Consider the following 16,489-nt stretch of genomic DNA (forward strand, 5'->3'; position numbering starts at 1 on the left):
CCTCCCATCTGTCTTGAGCCATTTTTTCCTTTTAGAACCTCAGGCCATGGGGCTTTTTCTATCTTGCATGTGATCTTTTTGAAATTTTTTTTTCCCTAAAATCTGGGGCATACATGCCCAACCTTCCCATCCTTGGATGCTATCTTCCCAATCCCTTCTATCTATCCTTCTACAATGAAGAATCTGCCAATGAAAAAATGAAAATTGTGTCAGTTTAGAATTTAATATCTCTTGGAATCACATCTAGTGGGTATCTGAGGGACACCCTCTGAGGGAGGGATGGTTATCATTCAGTGGAATGGTAGAGTTACCATTGAAATGCTGAAAGCACTAGAGTATGATGACCCAAAAGAGCTGGGAACTATTGCTTCCTTTTCTATGTCTTATATGAGATGGCTGGTGGGTTTGATGCTGACTCCTTCTTCTTCACCTCTGCCCAGATATCTGAGAGGTCTTGGATGAACTCCTGGATCTGACAAAACAAGGGAGAGAAAGAATAAATTTTTCAGCTTGTGGCAGATTTCTCTGTTGTGAAACACCTACCTATACAAAGCTGCCTCCATCCCATATGGATCATCTTCCCATGGCCTAAAATAAATGAAGTTTCTTTTTTTTTAGGCAATTGGGGTTAAGTGACTTGCCCAGGGTCACACAGTTAGTAAGCATCAAGTGTTTGGTCTGAGGTCAGATTTGAACTCAGGGCCTCCTGACTTCAGGGCCAGTGCTGTATCCACTGTGCCAACTAGCTGCCCCAGAAATGAGGTTTCTTTAGATTCTGATTAGTTAGTCAGGTTGTCTGGTTCTAACTAATTAATGTCAGGTTCTCAGGTTCTAGTTAGTGCCTAGGTCTTTGTGCAATCTGTGAGAGGTGAGATGTAGGTCCCACTGCTTCAAAATATCCTAACTCCTCTGTAGTTGAATGAGCAGCATGAAAAGGATTAGTGAAAGGATGAAATTACAATGACAATACAATAATAGTTACTTAAATCGTTATGATTATTATAGTCAGTTGTTCAGAACACAGCTAAACTATATAGAGAAAGATGGCAAAAAAAAAGTCTCTGAGCAGCTCAAATAGTTGTCACAAAGCAAATGCACAAAATTTACCCTATTTTACTCATTAGAATAATTGTCAGTCAAAATGATTGAAGCTTTGAAAGACTGAAACAGTCATTTGTAAAGATTCACTTTCTATCCTAGAGAGGCACATTCTCACTTGATACCTCGCATTTGCTTACACTTCTGACCAAGGCCAAAGGTCTTTTCTCCAAATAAAACTTTGTGTTTTGGGCCTCTTGTAGCTCTGATTTTGTGATTTTGATTTTGTGAGAATAATCAGTCTTTATTTTAAAAGTATAACAATGTTCCACACCCATCATCCCCAGTCCAGCAAAAAAGAGAGGGAAGTTGATAGTTGCTTTTCTCTGGATCAGATCATAAATATGTAGATTTATATTTAGCTCTGACAGGTACAGCAGAAGATTGTTTTTAGAAACCTGTGACAAGAAATCCCTAGCTGTGGAGGATTTATGTGTACCCAGACACAATTAATGCCATCCTAAGTTAAGTATTTTATAAGCAGGTAAGAAACAGTAAAAGTGTGCTTGTCATGGTGCTGTAAATACCCTCCCTTTCCTGATCTCCTCCAGGACTACTGAATTAGGAACTCTGGATTATCCCCAATGTCCATGACAAGACCTGGTTCTTGTAACATAAGGAAGTCCCATGAGTCTATCATCAGAAACCCCTGATGTCCTGTAAAGGGCTGTCCTTGTCCTCCTACCAGGTCCAGCTGTTTGTGGGTATCCTCCACGGCCACTTGTGTGGTGGTCTCCTTCAGCTGCTTGCTCACAATTTGGAAGAGGTTCAGGGTTGCCATCTTGATGGTGCCCAGCAGGAGAGTTTTTTTGGCAGCTGTATTCTGGATATGTGCCCATCGAGACTCCTGGAAGTAGAGAGGAGGAGGGCTAGTGAGGAAGGTGGACCAATGAATACTGAAGGCCCAGGGAGGAAGCAGGACTTGTCTAATCCTCATATAACTCACTACTGCAACCAGGCAGATCAAGAGGTAGCCTGGACTCAGTAAACCTCCCCCTTGGTCTACTTTATGCTCCTGGAGAAAGACCTCATTCTGTCTGGGATGTCTGGCAGGCTGCACTGCCCAAAAGCAAGGAGATGAATGACTTCATCCCCCTCGTTCACTCCCCTATTACCCTTTTTGTCAATGTGGGGAAGTCAAGACCAGGAGGTACAAAGGCTTAAGGCAGGCCAACAGCTGCCATGATTACCTGATTCTACTGACTATAGGATGAGGATCTGTATCTTTCTTCTCTTTGGAAGTTGGAATTATGTTCCAACCTTAAGTGGGCCAAATTCAAGAGTACAATGTTCTTGATATTGGAGTCATCATGATGTTGGCACCCAAAAGGGTGGGAGATACCACTTTCCTGAGTAGTGTGGTATAATGGAAAGGGCAATGGATTTAAAGCTGAAAGGCCTGGGTTCAAATCCCAGCTTTTCTACTTATTAACTGTGTTATGTTGGGTGTCACTTCTCTCCTATGGGCCTCAATTTCCTCATTTATAAAATGAGATGATCTCTGAGCTCTCTTCCAGCTCTGATAATCCTATGACATGAAGGACGTCTTACCCAAATGATGACATCACTCCGGGCACGGTCATACCGCATCTGCAACCTGGCAAGCTCATTGTTGTGCTGTAGGACCTCATCATCCTTTTCCTCCACATAGTGGGTAAGCCGGGCTTTGGCCTTGTCAATTTTCTCCTGCCCCTCTTGGGCTGACTGCATCAGGTCATGGTGCATACTCACCAGTGTCTTGTAGCGTCCAATAACCTCATGGATCTCCTCAAACTATATCAAGTTGGAAAGGAATAGGGATCATTGCCTTCCAGACTCATTTATTGGTCCTCTTTGAGAACAAAGGACGAACAACAACAAACTTGACAGACCCAGCTCATTTGGATTAAGGAGAAGAGTGGTGGTGATACTGTCTTACCTTGAAAAGATGGGGAGTGGGGACGAGGATTCTAATTTACCTCTCTCATTTCATCTCTTCCCATATTTGAGTCACTGAGAGTACCTAACCTGGAGCTTCTAAGCTGAGAGGACTAAGGGCTCTGGGTTCTCTTCTTTTCCCTACCAGGTTAATCATGTTCCTGCCTGGGTGGTGAGCTAGGACCACCCTGGAGCCTCTAAGTTGAGAGGACTGAGGGTTCTCCTCTTTTTTTTTTCTCTTAAGCTAATCATGCCCCTGCTTGGGTAGCGAGTTGGGCCCACCCTAGAAGGCTCCAATCAACACAGAAGGCCACAGGTTATATTATCATACATATGTATTTCAATGTATGTACAAGTCCAGATTCTCCTTCTTAACCCGTTTTTCTTCTCTACCTCACTCACATTCTTTGCCACTAGTCCTAAAAAGTGGGAATGGCCTAGGACGAGGTTTGTTAATAATGATGCACCATGGAGGTGAGGGAAACAGAGTCAGAAAACCCAAATTTGGCACTGATGGCTACTAGCTATATGACCCTGTGCAGTCATTTCACTCTCAGCCTCAGTTTCTTGCTCTGTAATACAAAGATAATACTACACTATTGAATGAGTGGGAGAGAACATGAGTGAGGTAGGGGAGAGAACACGAGTGAGGTAGAGGAGAGAGGAGGGTAAGAAGGAGAATCTAGACTTGTACATACACTGAAAGTAACCCAATTGGTGGCCCTTCTGTGTTGATTGGAGTCTTCTAGGGCAGGCCCAACTCACTACTCAGGCAGGGGCATGATTAGCTTGAGGGGGAAAAAAGGAGAACCCTTAGTCCTCTCAGCTAGAGGCTCCAGGCTGGGGACCCTCAGTGCACAAGGGGACACCAACTTGCACTCTGGCCATTATCTTCATTTCCTTCCCCACCCTCATCTTCAGGAGTCTGCTCCTGGGAACTACCTTTGGCTCTGAGAGGTTACTAATCCCAACTCCATTTCTCGCTTTGTCTTGCCAGGAACTCGAGCCCAACCTCATTTCCTAGCGACTTGATCCAAACCATGCTTCTACAAGGGTATACCTCCCCCACAGCCCAGCTTCTCTTATTGTTGGTTGTGTATTCGATTTCTCCTGTTGGAACAAGCGCTTCTCAAGGAGAGGAACTGTCTTGCTTGCTTGTATTTGTACTCCCAGTTCTTTGCACAGTGCCTGGCATATAGTAAAAGCTCAGGAAATACTCTTGCTCTATCTCTCTGTCTCTGCCTCTGTCATAGGATTTTAGAGATGGAGTCAGAGTCTATATCCCCCTTCCCCTTCCTCAATGACCTCATAAATAACATAAGGTGTTTATAGGTGCTTGAGTCAGGAGACTCGATTCTCAGTCCTAGCTTTGTCACTTATCAGCTCTATTACTTTGGGCAAGTCCATAACCCTCTCTGGACTTCTGACTGAAACAGGTGACCTTTAAGGGCCTTTTTAGAATGGACATTCTTTTAATATAATGCTTATGTTAGAATTTTGGGCACTAGGGAGAGATTTTGGAGGAGAAAATACTTTCCTTTTGGGAAGAGGAGCTGGGGTGGGGGCGGGTAGAGGCTTTCTAGTGTTTAGTGCCATATTGAACTGACTATAGGCAGTTCTTTTCCCCCAAAACTAATTTTTATAAAATAAGAGCACAGACTATAATTTTTTTAAAACCTTAGATTTTTTTTTTGAAGGAGAAGGGTTGCCTATATTATAATTCAGAGGTCTCCAAAGTGAGAGTTCCAACTTCCTATGCATCCTTTAAAAATTTATTTTGGGATGTGTTCTATAATGTACTTAATATATGAGAATAATGATACATTTATATGATATATAAGCAACAAGTAATTAAATAAATATGCATATAATGGTAATATATACTCCAGAACTTTTTCCCAAGATCTAGTATCCACTGGATCTCCTGACATTATGGGAATATCAGTGGAACACATGAATTTCCCAAGGAAAACTTTTACCATGCTACCAGCCAAATCCTGCCCTCATTTCCATCTGTGGCCTAAGTTCCCTTGCTTCTCCAAGGCCAATTGAAGGTCTTAAGGAGCAACCTATGTTACGGGGAATAAAAATGGGGACACTCTAACCTGACATAGTAAGAAGCCCAAGGTATTCACAATGTTGGGGACATCTGAGCTCAGGACCAGGTACTGTCCCTCAGTGTGAGAGCTGGAAGGAAAGATCAGCTCCAACCTGCTCTCCCCCTGCCCCCCAACCTGAGGAACACTTCAGTTAAATCCCTTACCTCAGAGTTCTCCACCACTTTCTCCAAGTACTTTTGGAATATGGAGTAGTCCTGCAGTTTGGCACTTATCCTCTGATGCTCCTGTCTCAGGGCCGCCATCTCTTGCTTAGCCCTAGCCAATTCTTTCACCCGAAGTCTCTTCAATTCTCTCTCTTTGCTGGCTTTCTTCAGAGCTCGAATTCTTTTCTGGTCATTTTCCTAGAAGAAGGCCCCAGAAGGACATGTGGGGAGCAGAGAAGGCATAGGGTCAAGCAGCTTTCTCTTGCTCCTGTGGCTGGCCTAGCAAGGGGCATAGCGTGGGGATTATTAGAATATTAGAATTGGAAGGCGCCCTTTTGGGTCAGGTAGTCCAACTTTCTGCTTAATATAGGTGGTCCTCACCCTGTTTTCTATAGCTTACCCCCAACAGGTGGTACTCCAGTCTTTCCTTGAATACCACCAGAGATGGAGAATTCATGACATTGAACCTGAATCCTAAGAGGACTTCTATGGTCTCCATTGTATAGAGAGGGTCTCTGGTACCAAAATTCCTCCATGAGATTTACTCGTTTCCCAGCCAGGCCTAGAGTGGATCCACTTATCTATAAAAGACTGTTTTCCCCTGGGGACAGCTACTTCTTAGGTCTACCCTACGATGCTGCCAAGGCCATCATTTGGATTTTGCAGAACACCTTAAAAACATTTGTTCTGCTGACAGTGGGGGAATTTGAGGCACAGAAAGTTTGAGAGGTTATAGCAACTTCCTTAGGTTCTTAGGATTTTAGAGCTGGGAAGGAGGTTTAGATTTATTTAGAGATCATTTAGTTCAAATCCTTCATTTCACAAAAGAAAAAAACAGGCACAAAGAGGGCAGTGATTTACCTAAGGTCATCATGCTCCGAATCACTGCGGATTGAGGGGCCCGAGATTGGTTAGTTAGATGTGATGATATAAAATGTAATTGTTTGTGTGCGGGGGTTAATTATATTGAAAAGTAGTTTGGGAAATTTCTGTGGATAGAATGCTTGTCACATGATGGACAGACGGGATAGATCATGGAAAAAGGATAGGAAGTAATTGATAGACCTGAATCTAAGTATTGGGTTTGCTATTTACTGGCTAGGTGACCTTGGGCAAGTAACTTTCTCTCTCTTGGCCTCAGTTTTTTCCTCTGTAAAGTAAGGGAAGGCAGCCAACTCTAAGATCTCTGAAGTCTTTCCCACCTCTGATATTGCAGCGTTCTTTGTTCTAGGTACAGGCTGCTTTCTCAATTCCCATTTTGGAAACATTGCTTGGACTTTGAGGAGATGAGGCAAGAAAGAGACCAGGAGCCTCAAAGGCTATAGAGGTATTTCTTCAGAGTGAGGCTGCTTGGATAGAAATGGGTATGAAAAGAAAACACTCTAGTTAGTGCTCTGGCCAGGAACATTCATCAGATAATGGACACCCTTCCCCATCTTCTCCACTACATCACCCAATTGAATGGGCCATCACTCTGGGCCCGCACTTTTGGGGGAGGATGGGCTGTGCATTGCTTAGACACTATTGCTTTGCCACCTCCTTACTCCTATAATGTTGATCTGTAGATCATAGGATCATAGATTGAGAGCTGGAAGTGACCTTAGAGACCACTGGGTCTTAGAGGCCATTGAGTTTTGTCCTCTCTTTTTACAGATGAGCCCCAAAGAGGTTAAATGAGTTGCAAAAGGTCACATAGGTAGTAAGTAGAATAACTGAGATTTGAACCCAGATCTTTCCACTGTACCCAATGGTTGTATCTCCACCCAACCTACTTTGGTCCTACCTCCATCTTTTCTTTCAGGTCAAGTACAAGCAGAAGAAAGTATGCTCATAAAATGTCTGGCTTATTTTCAGCAAGAACAGGACATAATTCAACCTTAAGGCTGAATTCTAAGGGGCCCAATAAGTGACCACAATTATTCCTTTCAAATAAATCAATCTGTATACTATTTCTGTACTTCAGCAGATATATAATTTCATCAATGTGGTTACCACTTCTGAGGGTGCAAATAACAACCAAGTTGAGCCTTTTTGTTCTGTATGACTCTTGTCTATGTCTTTCTATAAATCCTCCTCTGGGGGCCCATCCAATATGCTTGAGTGTATCCACTGGATTTCCTGACATTATGGGAATATCAGTGGAGCACACGAACTACCATCTGTTATCCTTTACTCTAACTACATGACCACTTTACTACACTTTCCTGTTATATTTCTCTCCATGGTGTAATCAGTACCTATTTTGCAATTAGCCTTAGGAAGTTGCTGGGGTCTCTGAGAGTTTAAGTTACTCACCCAGGGTCACACAGTCAGTAGGTGACAGAGGTAGTACTTGGGCTTAGGTCTTATTGGCTTTTTATCTACTATGTTACACCACTTCTCCAAAGGAAAATATGGATATTAAGAGGTGGACATTTATTTCAGAGAGAAGTTCGTGGGTCACTATTGCTCAGGTTTTTTCCTATCTGCAGTGGACAATAAAAATATATATGTACTGTGGGTTCAATGGGTTGGACATCCAAATGCATATTATAGTTTGGACAATAGGCAATTTTTATCCATTTGTTTTTTCCTGTATGGGGGTGGATGGGCTGTGCTATATGGATGTGCTCATCCATAGATGAGCCCCCTAAAATTGCAAAAGATCATGCAGGTAATAAGTAGTTCAGTCAGACTGAACTCTTTTGAGTGATTGTGAATGTCATTTAGGAAGCTCTACAGCATTCTGAGGCTTGAGGCAAAACATAATCTATAATTATATATATATATATATATATATATATATATATATATATATATATGAAATAGGATCACCTGGAAGATTTCATTATCTATATGGGCAATACTGCTATCTTTTGAACTGTGCACTAGATACCCTCCATGGCAATGGCTAACACCATTAGTATATGACTTCTGATTTTATGTCTCATTTAATATTAATAAAAAGGTTGTTGGAAAAAATTATGTTGTGGCATTTATCAAGGACTCATATATTTTGACATACACAGGAAAGAAAATTTTTTAAAGGAGAACCTTTGAGGCAACATAAAATGAATTTAGAATTAATAAACAAGATAAGTACAGTGAGATCTTGTATTCTCTACACTTCAACTGTGTGACTGTAAAAATGTGGTCTGTTGTATAATAGCATTTTTTAAAATCTCCCTGATTCTTTCTCAGACTCTTATCAAAGATATTCCATTCTATAGAGATAGGTAAGGATATGGGTCAGTATTTAATGATACTTTCCAAATTGTTCTTTTTCCATAATAAGCTTTATGATTTTCCCAAGCCTTTGGCATCCTATTTTTCAAATTCTCAAGAAAATCAACCCTTCAATGACCTGAGAATGGTGTCACTTTAAACTTCTGCATATGCTTGGTCTACTCCAGCTTCTCCTTCTGTCAATGTTCTCTATAGTATCATTTCTACCTAATATAAGCCAAGCAGAAAATGGGACCATCAAACATTATGATAAAAGCACAAATATGGTGGCTCTGTTGTCATTTACTGGAAAAAAAAGTTGGTTATAGAAATTTTGGCAGAGATTTTCAGTTTGTCTGTTTTGTTTTTCTTTTAGTAAATTCATTCTCTTACCAACCTTTCTATAAACTTATTTTCTCTTCTCCTTTCTCTCTGTCTTTTGAGGTGGTACTGCTCATAATCCTCCACCCTCCTATAAGATTTTACAAATGAACTTATATTCTAAACCAGTGTTGCCTATGGTTGCTTTATCTTTCTTCCTGGCAAGGAAATTAAAAATGTCTGTTATCTGAGGTAGTTTCTAGATTAGTATGATCTGCTTGTGGTGACTGATTTAAATTGACTAAATTTTGTTAAGAAATTGAAATATGTGTCAATGTTTATTCTTTTGTCTTTTTTGACCCATTTTTTGCATTAATAATTGGTTTAGCTAAGTCAGTTTTGAAGCTGCCTAAACTTCATGCCAAATCTTCTCATTTTTATAATTTATCCTCATTAGGTATTGATTTTGATCTTTGCTCTAACAAATAATGGTCTGATTGTACACAGACAGTTAATATGGAAATGACTGTCATATTGGAAATAATTAATCTCCTTTCTGATAAGATATTATTGTGGTTTTATCTGGTATTTGTCATATCTATCTAGTGCCTTCTAATTCTTTTCTTGAAGAAAGTATTCATAATATATTGGTGTCAGGTTTCAATATCATCTACAAACCTGTAACTTCTCTAATGGCTTAATCTTGAGGCAAATTTTTGCCATACTTCCCTATGTTACCTTTGCATTGAAGATACTTTAAGTGGAAGGTTTTAATGAGTTTTACATAAAATTTCTCTATCTCTTCATCCTCTACAACATAAACTGCAGTTATTTACATGGGAGTCTTTTTGTTTTTTATTCACAATTGAGTACTATAATAAGAGATAACTAAGTAACCCACGAAATTATGTTCCTTTGGATATGTGTTAAAAACCAATTCTATCAACTCTTTTATTTGTTCCATGAATACAACTTCCTTATATCTTCCGTTTTCTTTTATAGCAAGACTAGAAAGATTGTTATGATTAACTTCCTCCAAATAAGGTCATCATTGGTTACTGGATAAGAATCTCAAATTCAGAGTACTAACCAGTAAATCAATGTCTCTAACTGATCTAAAAACTGTGTGATTCTTAGCATCGTCTTCCATCATTCAGCAAGGATTTATTAGCTGCCTACTGTGTGCCATACATTGTGTTAGGTGCTACAGGCACAAAGACAAAATAAGCCTACCACCCATGAGCACAGACAAAGGTACACCAGAGTCCAGGAGATGACCCTATGCACCACCTTGGCAGTTAGTGGGAACATTACTCAGAGGACATGAACACAGGTCTTAGTAAAACCATGAAGTAGCATTAATGAACCAGGCAGCCCAAGGTATCCATCAATTCTGAGCCTGGAGCCCTATCTGCACAGCCTAAGGAACTCATTCCCACCTTTTTGCGTGTGGGGGCCAAGTTTCCCTAGCAACTCACTCTTCTTCTGGGGTGTGGCTTTCCTATCAAACTGTATACACTCAATTCCAGAGAAATATATTAAAACAAAACAAAAACCTATTCACCTCAGGTTGCCCACCCACTTTCTATGGCAATACTGCCTTGAATTTACTAGAAGTATCTTTCCAGGGATTCTTTTCTCTACCCTCCTATTTCAAATAAACTCTCATTTCTATGAATTGTATGGCTCCAAAACTCCAGCCAATTTACATCAGCAAAATTCAAATTGAGTTTATGAAATGAGATCTCCTTCTCTTTACGATTTGCCCCCTCTCATTTCCAATTTCTCTGTATGCATTCAAATAGAATTGACATGAATTCAATAACTATCTGGTTTCAATACCGTTTCAAACACATAAAAAGAAAACCAAAAGTACTGCTTCAGGAGCAATCAGTTCTAAATGTTTGCTACTCAGTCTGCAGCTCGAAAGGTTTCCTTTCCCCCTCCTCACCTTGTACTGTGCTGGGATGATTAATAGCAAGGAATAGACGAAGGCACATAGGAAGGAGCAGATCTCCTGTCCGGATCACACTGGTGGAACTCCACGGAATCTGGATAGGCAGCTGTTCCTCTGGTCAGATGGCTACCAAGAATCATCTTCATTTATTGTCCTTTTTCTGTATAACAATGCCTCTGGCCCTCAGGGTTCCTTGTGGTTTGACCACACACCTGCAAAGTCTTGGCCCTCAATGAATTTTCTACCACCACCATTCTCTATTTTTGAAGGTCAAAATCTCTCTCTCCCCCAACTGAAGAAAACTCTGTCAACTTTCCTAGAACCAGAAGAAACCAGATGAACCCTCTGTCTAGATGACAGATCTCCAATCTTCATTGACTTCTGAGAGGAGGATTACATTCAGATCATAGACTTAGAGCTGAAAGGGACGTTAGAAGCCATCAAGCCCAGCCTCCTCATTTTACAGATGAGGGACTGAACCCTTCAAATGGGCTAAGAGACTCTCCTATGGTCATACCAGGAGTAAGTAGCAGGATTTGAACAGAGGTCTTCTGACTCCTACTCCAAATCTCACTCTTTCCAACACACCATATTGCTTTCTAGCTCATCATCATCTCTTTAGATCCTAACTCCTTTATTTGTCAGCCAGTGTATTGGCTTTCCCTCCCAGCTTTGTCTTATCTGCAGATTTGATAAGCGTACCATCTGGCCCAATCCTCTAATTTACAGAGGAGAAAGAGATTTGAAATAACTTGTTCTTAAGTCACCAAGTGTCTCTTAAGTTCAGTTTTCTCCTCTCTGCATTAGGAATAATAATGTGAACACAGCAAACTCCAAAGGCTTATTTCAGGAAAAGTGCTAAAAACAAACAGTTTTGATGAACAGAGGGCAGGCCATGGAGAAGTGGACCAGAGCAGCAGAGCTAGGCAGATTCTGTGGGGACTGAATCAGATGAAGCAGCGAAGCAGCCGGAGCAAGAGATTACATGTTGTCAGATGGTAAGAAGAACACAGAAGAGATCTTTTCCTTCTCATTAACACCTTGCTTATAATACTCTCTGCGCCCCTTATGTTTATTCCATACCACCTTGTGTGCATTATAGCATTATAGCTGTTTGTGTTCTTTCTTCCCAATTAAACTATAAACTTCTAGAGAAAGAGGAGTGTCCTGTTCTTTGCTGTAACGCTACAATGCCTACCTAGCACAGGGTCCTTCCTACACTCAGTACTTGTACTCAGGTCGTCATAATTATTTGTTGAAATGTTTACTAAGGTCCTATTTTATAAAAGACACTGTTAGATCCTAGGGATACAAAGTCGAAAAAAAAAACACTCTTTGTTCTCAAGGAACATAGACTCTAGTGTGGGGAAAGAAATGTGTAGAGAAATAACTACGTCAGAAATGTACTAAGTGTTTGGGAGACGTACAACTACAGTGTTACAGAAAATCTGAAGGGTTGGCTTTTGCCTGGGTTGTGGCTGAGGGAAGGTTTTATAGAAGGTGGCACCTGAGCTGAGCCTTGTTGAAAGCAGGACTTCATTAGATAGAAGCGGTAGGAGGGAGTCCATTCCTGACATAGGGGACCATGTGAGCAAAGGAATTCAGTTTTAAAAGGTTAAGATGAGAATTGGTAGTAGTAGATCAGACTGTTTGGAACAGAATTCATTTAAGGTCTGTATTGTGAAATAAACCTAGAAAAGTCAGCTGGAGTCAGATGGTCATTGGCTTTGCATGCCAGGGTCAGGAGGCATAGGCTTTATTCTGGAGGCACAAGGTGGCCATACAAGGTTTTTGGGCAGAGGGTTGAGGTGATAAATGAGTGTATGTGGACTAGGGGGGTTGTAGCTGCTTAGATTCTTATCCATACCTGTATAAACTGTTCAAACTTCTTTATATGAGCCTTTAGTTGTGCCTCCTTGGCTCCAAGTTCCTCCCAGCGCAGATTCAGGGCCTCCATTCTCCTTTTAAATGTCTACAAGACCATATGAAAAAAGTCAGCAGAACCTCCTACTTGGGCTCATGGCTGTAAGCAGCCAAGTGTTCTCTAAGGCTCTATGTTCCACACAATCCTTGCAGATTCAGCAATTGTCTCCTTGTAAAGCCTTAAACTGCTACCAATTTCCTACCCTTGAGCATGGAGCCCCTATGCCAGAATTAATCTGAAGCTACAAGGATTTGTCTGTATTCTAGGTGGGAATGGGGGTTGAGGGAGGCAAAGGGGTTGGCTCCTTTCTCTTCTTTCATGAAGGTGAACAGGCCAAGACTCCTGTAGTTGAGGGTTTATGTCTGCCATCCCTAGTGGAATCTGGACCCATTTCAATAAAGCTTCCTCCTTTCCCTTCCACATCCCATTCCCACACACACACACACACACACACACACACACACACACACACACACACAGAGTAGGACAGCACCCTTTCCTATGCATTGCCACTTTGTCCTCTCTCTCCTCACTCAGCTTCTCTCCCTTGACTCCTCACCACGTCCCCTCTTTGGCATCACCTCACCTCCTTTTTTTCCTCCATGGCTTGATGCATCACTTTGGCCTCTTTCTTTTTCTCTAGGAGCCGGATGGATGGAGATGGTGACTGCTCCTCTGTTGAAGGGAACTTCCTGTTGCAAAGGTACCAGAAATAAAGTATGACTGCTTCTAAGGGCCTGATGGCCACTAAATGCACACACTATAGGATAACTCGGAAGTCCTGGATGAGGTAGTAATGCTGAGAGTCGGATACCCTCACTCTTATGTCAGTCATCCTTATCCTTCCCACCAGATCAGCCAAAGAAGTGGGGCAGAGGAGGGCTTTGGAATGGTGCCAGAAGTTCAAGAAGAAAGAGCAGAGAGTGGTGTGTGTGTGTGTGTGTGTGTGTGTGTGTGTTTGTGTGTGTGTGTGTGTATGTGTGTGTGAGAGAGAGAGAGAGACAGACAGACAGACAGATGAAAGAGACAGACACAGAGAAAAGAAATTACAGTTGTATATGGGGAACGGGCAAGGAATTACAATAACAAGATTTATATATATAAATGTAAATTTATATATATAAGCAATATACTATATATATGTATATGTGTGTGTATATATATATATATATATACACACATATATATATATATATAAGCAATACACAAGCAACATAAATCTTGCTGTAGGGAGTTTTGATTTTTTTTTTGCACCATAACAAAACGCTTTTTACCCTTCAGGAAAGCCTTGTATGAACTGGTGCAGAGTGAGATGAGCAGAACCAAGAGAACCATTCACACTGTGACTACAATGATGGAAAGAAAGACAACCTTAAATGACTTCAGAACACTCATCATGTCTCATGACCTTAGAAGTTTGATGATGAGACTTGCCCCCTTCTTGACAAAGAGAGGTAGTTGATAAGACACACATTTTCAGGCGTGGACCATATGTTTATTCCTCTTGCTGAAGTATATACTTATTATGATAGGGCTTCTATTTGGAAAGAAAAGGGTTAGTAGGTAGTGAGAGGGGCACAAAAACAAAAAGAAAAAAATAGCATGAATAAAACATTTAAAAATACTCAAAGACAGAAAGATGTTCACAAGGGAATACCAACAGAACAATTTCATTACTGCCTTGTTAAATGTAATAGATGCTTTTGAAAAACAAATTGTATGTAATAGAAGTTCATAACTTCACAATCTTCTTTCTTAACATATTAAAACATATTAAAATGTTTGTTTTATCGATAATTGCTAAGTTCAAAATATAAAAAAAATTTTTTAAGAGAACTGGGAGAGGGGAGAGAAAGTACCAACATAGACAGATTTTATTTTTATTTTACAGATGAGAAATCTGATACTCAAGAGAGGGGAAGTTAAGATAACAACCATGACTAGAGTATCTCCTAACTTGTACTCTAGGGTTCATTCTGCTACCACAGACTGCCTCCTGGGAATGCCTGGGAGGCTATCTTGAAGGTGATGAGGTGTGCCAAGAACCAAGGATATTGAGGGTTGGGGGTGCGGTTTGTCTGTGACTTACGTTAGCAACTCCAGCAGTCGTTCCCCATACTGCAAGCGGAAGTACTCCACCAGGTCTTCTTCTTCCATCATTCCCAGACTCATGATTGCTGATGCTCAGGGGCTAGACAAATCCTCAGGTAATATCTATGGGAAAAACCTAAGACCAAGAAAGGAAATTTTTCTGCTTAGATACTGGTTTGTTTCTAAATCCTCCTAATGTGGCTTACAAGAGCTTGCAATAAGTGATTATTTTAGAAAGTCAGTTAAAGGGGCCCCAAAACAGTTGATAGTCTCCTCTGGTAGGCTTTAGATCACTGGTCCTCAGTCAGAAGATACAGGGGATGGGGAGGTGTTTCAGGAAAGGAGAGGTTGCTTAGTAACATCTAACAGCCGTGGTTCTATGTGGTGGTAGATGGAATCTGTCTCCCTTATTCTTTGACCCTTTACCTCTGCCCTCAGCCAATTCAGATCCTACCTTCTCTATTTAGCTCATTTTAGCCCCTCCCTGGCTCCCCTTTTTCTCTTCTGATCCTGCCCTGAACTTTTGGGAACATTGAATGGTAATAACCAAGGTTGTAGAAAAGGCAATGAGAGAAGGCCGTCTTACTCCTGGTATCTGGTTTCAGCCCTATATGCCCACAACCAAATCAGAGTAGTCATCAAGAGACTTGAGACCTAGAAAGGCCTGCTGGTGGGGAAGGGGAACAGAGTGGTGCCTGTGTGGTCTCTCTTCTAAAGTGGAGCAGTTCTTAGTCCTCTTCTTCACCCTCTTAGAATCCCTACTTCCTTCAAAACTCAGCTCTAGTCAGGCACCCTTCTATATGAAACCTTTTGTCATCACCCCAGCTATTAGTCATTCTTCCACCCAAGTTACCATGTAAATATCTCCTTTATATACATTTTGAATATACTTATATATGTACAGAAGAAGAAGGTTTTTCTGGACAAAATACAGGGACAAAGTGTTCAGGCTTTGCTCTTGACAGATATGCATAATAAAAACAGGGATTTGTGCTAAGTGGGTGGAGAACACTATGTTTCCCTTCTGTTCTGACTCAAATTCATTTATAGTTAAGCCAGAGAGGATTTGAGGAGTGTGTATGATTACAGGAATCCTAAATTAGTTATCTCTAAAAGATCTTTAATTTTTAAATTATCAAGCATTTGTTTTTTTCTCCCATTTCCCACCTCCCAGGGGGAAAAAAAAGAAGGAAAAGAAAATCTTTGTAACAAAAAGCTTATCAAGCAAAACAAGTTCCTATCATTCTGCATATTAGTCCATCAACTCTGGCAGGAAGTGAGATAACATTCTTCATCACCGATCTTCTGAAATCATGGTTGATCAGAGTTCTTAAGTCTTTCAAAATAGGTCATTTTTACAATTTTGATGTTCTAGTATAAATCATTCTCATGGTTCTTCTCACTTCACTCTGTATCAGTTTATACAAGTCTTCCCAAGGTTTCCCAAAAGCATCACTTTCTTAATTTCTTACTGCATATTACTGGAATACAATAGCATTCCATTATATTCATATACCACAATTTGTTCAACCACTCTCCAATTAATGGTCACCTCATTAGTTTACAATTCTTTACCACTACAAAAAGAGTTGCTATAAATATTTTTGTATATAAAGGACCTTTTCCTTTTCCTTTGATCTCTTTGGAGCATAGACCTAGTCTGAGTCAAAGAGCATACCATTTCTAGGTCTATGCCCCAAGAGTAATTTTGGGG

At 40.7% G+C, this 16,489-nt stretch overlaps 1 protein-coding gene across 1 annotated transcript; it reads right to left on the minus strand.

Moving 5' to 3' along the window:
- Window positions 1–376: 376 nt before the first annotated feature.
- Window positions 377–14,856, minus strand: CCDC42 (coiled-coil domain containing 42). The gene is made up of 7 exons (XM_027857067.1): window positions 14,774–14,856; window positions 13,271–13,376; window positions 12,628–12,732; window positions 5,279–5,476; window positions 2,650–2,871; window positions 1,784–1,945; window positions 377–472 (listed from the first exon to the last, which is right to left on the minus strand). Exons 1-7 carry the CDS (start codon window positions 14,854–14,856, stop codon window positions 377–379), a joined length of 972 nt encoding a protein of 323 aa, XP_027712868.1.
- Between the last annotated feature and the right edge of the window lie 1,633 nt (window positions 14,857–16,489).

Source organism: Vombatus ursinus, unplaced genomic scaffold (assembly GCF_900497805.2).
Source record: "Vombatus ursinus unplaced genomic scaffold, bare-nosed wombat genome assembly UNPS02011916.1, whole genome shotgun sequence".
In the NCBI taxonomy this organism is placed as follows: Eukaryota; Metazoa; Chordata; class Mammalia; order Diprotodontia; family Vombatidae; genus Vombatus; species Vombatus ursinus.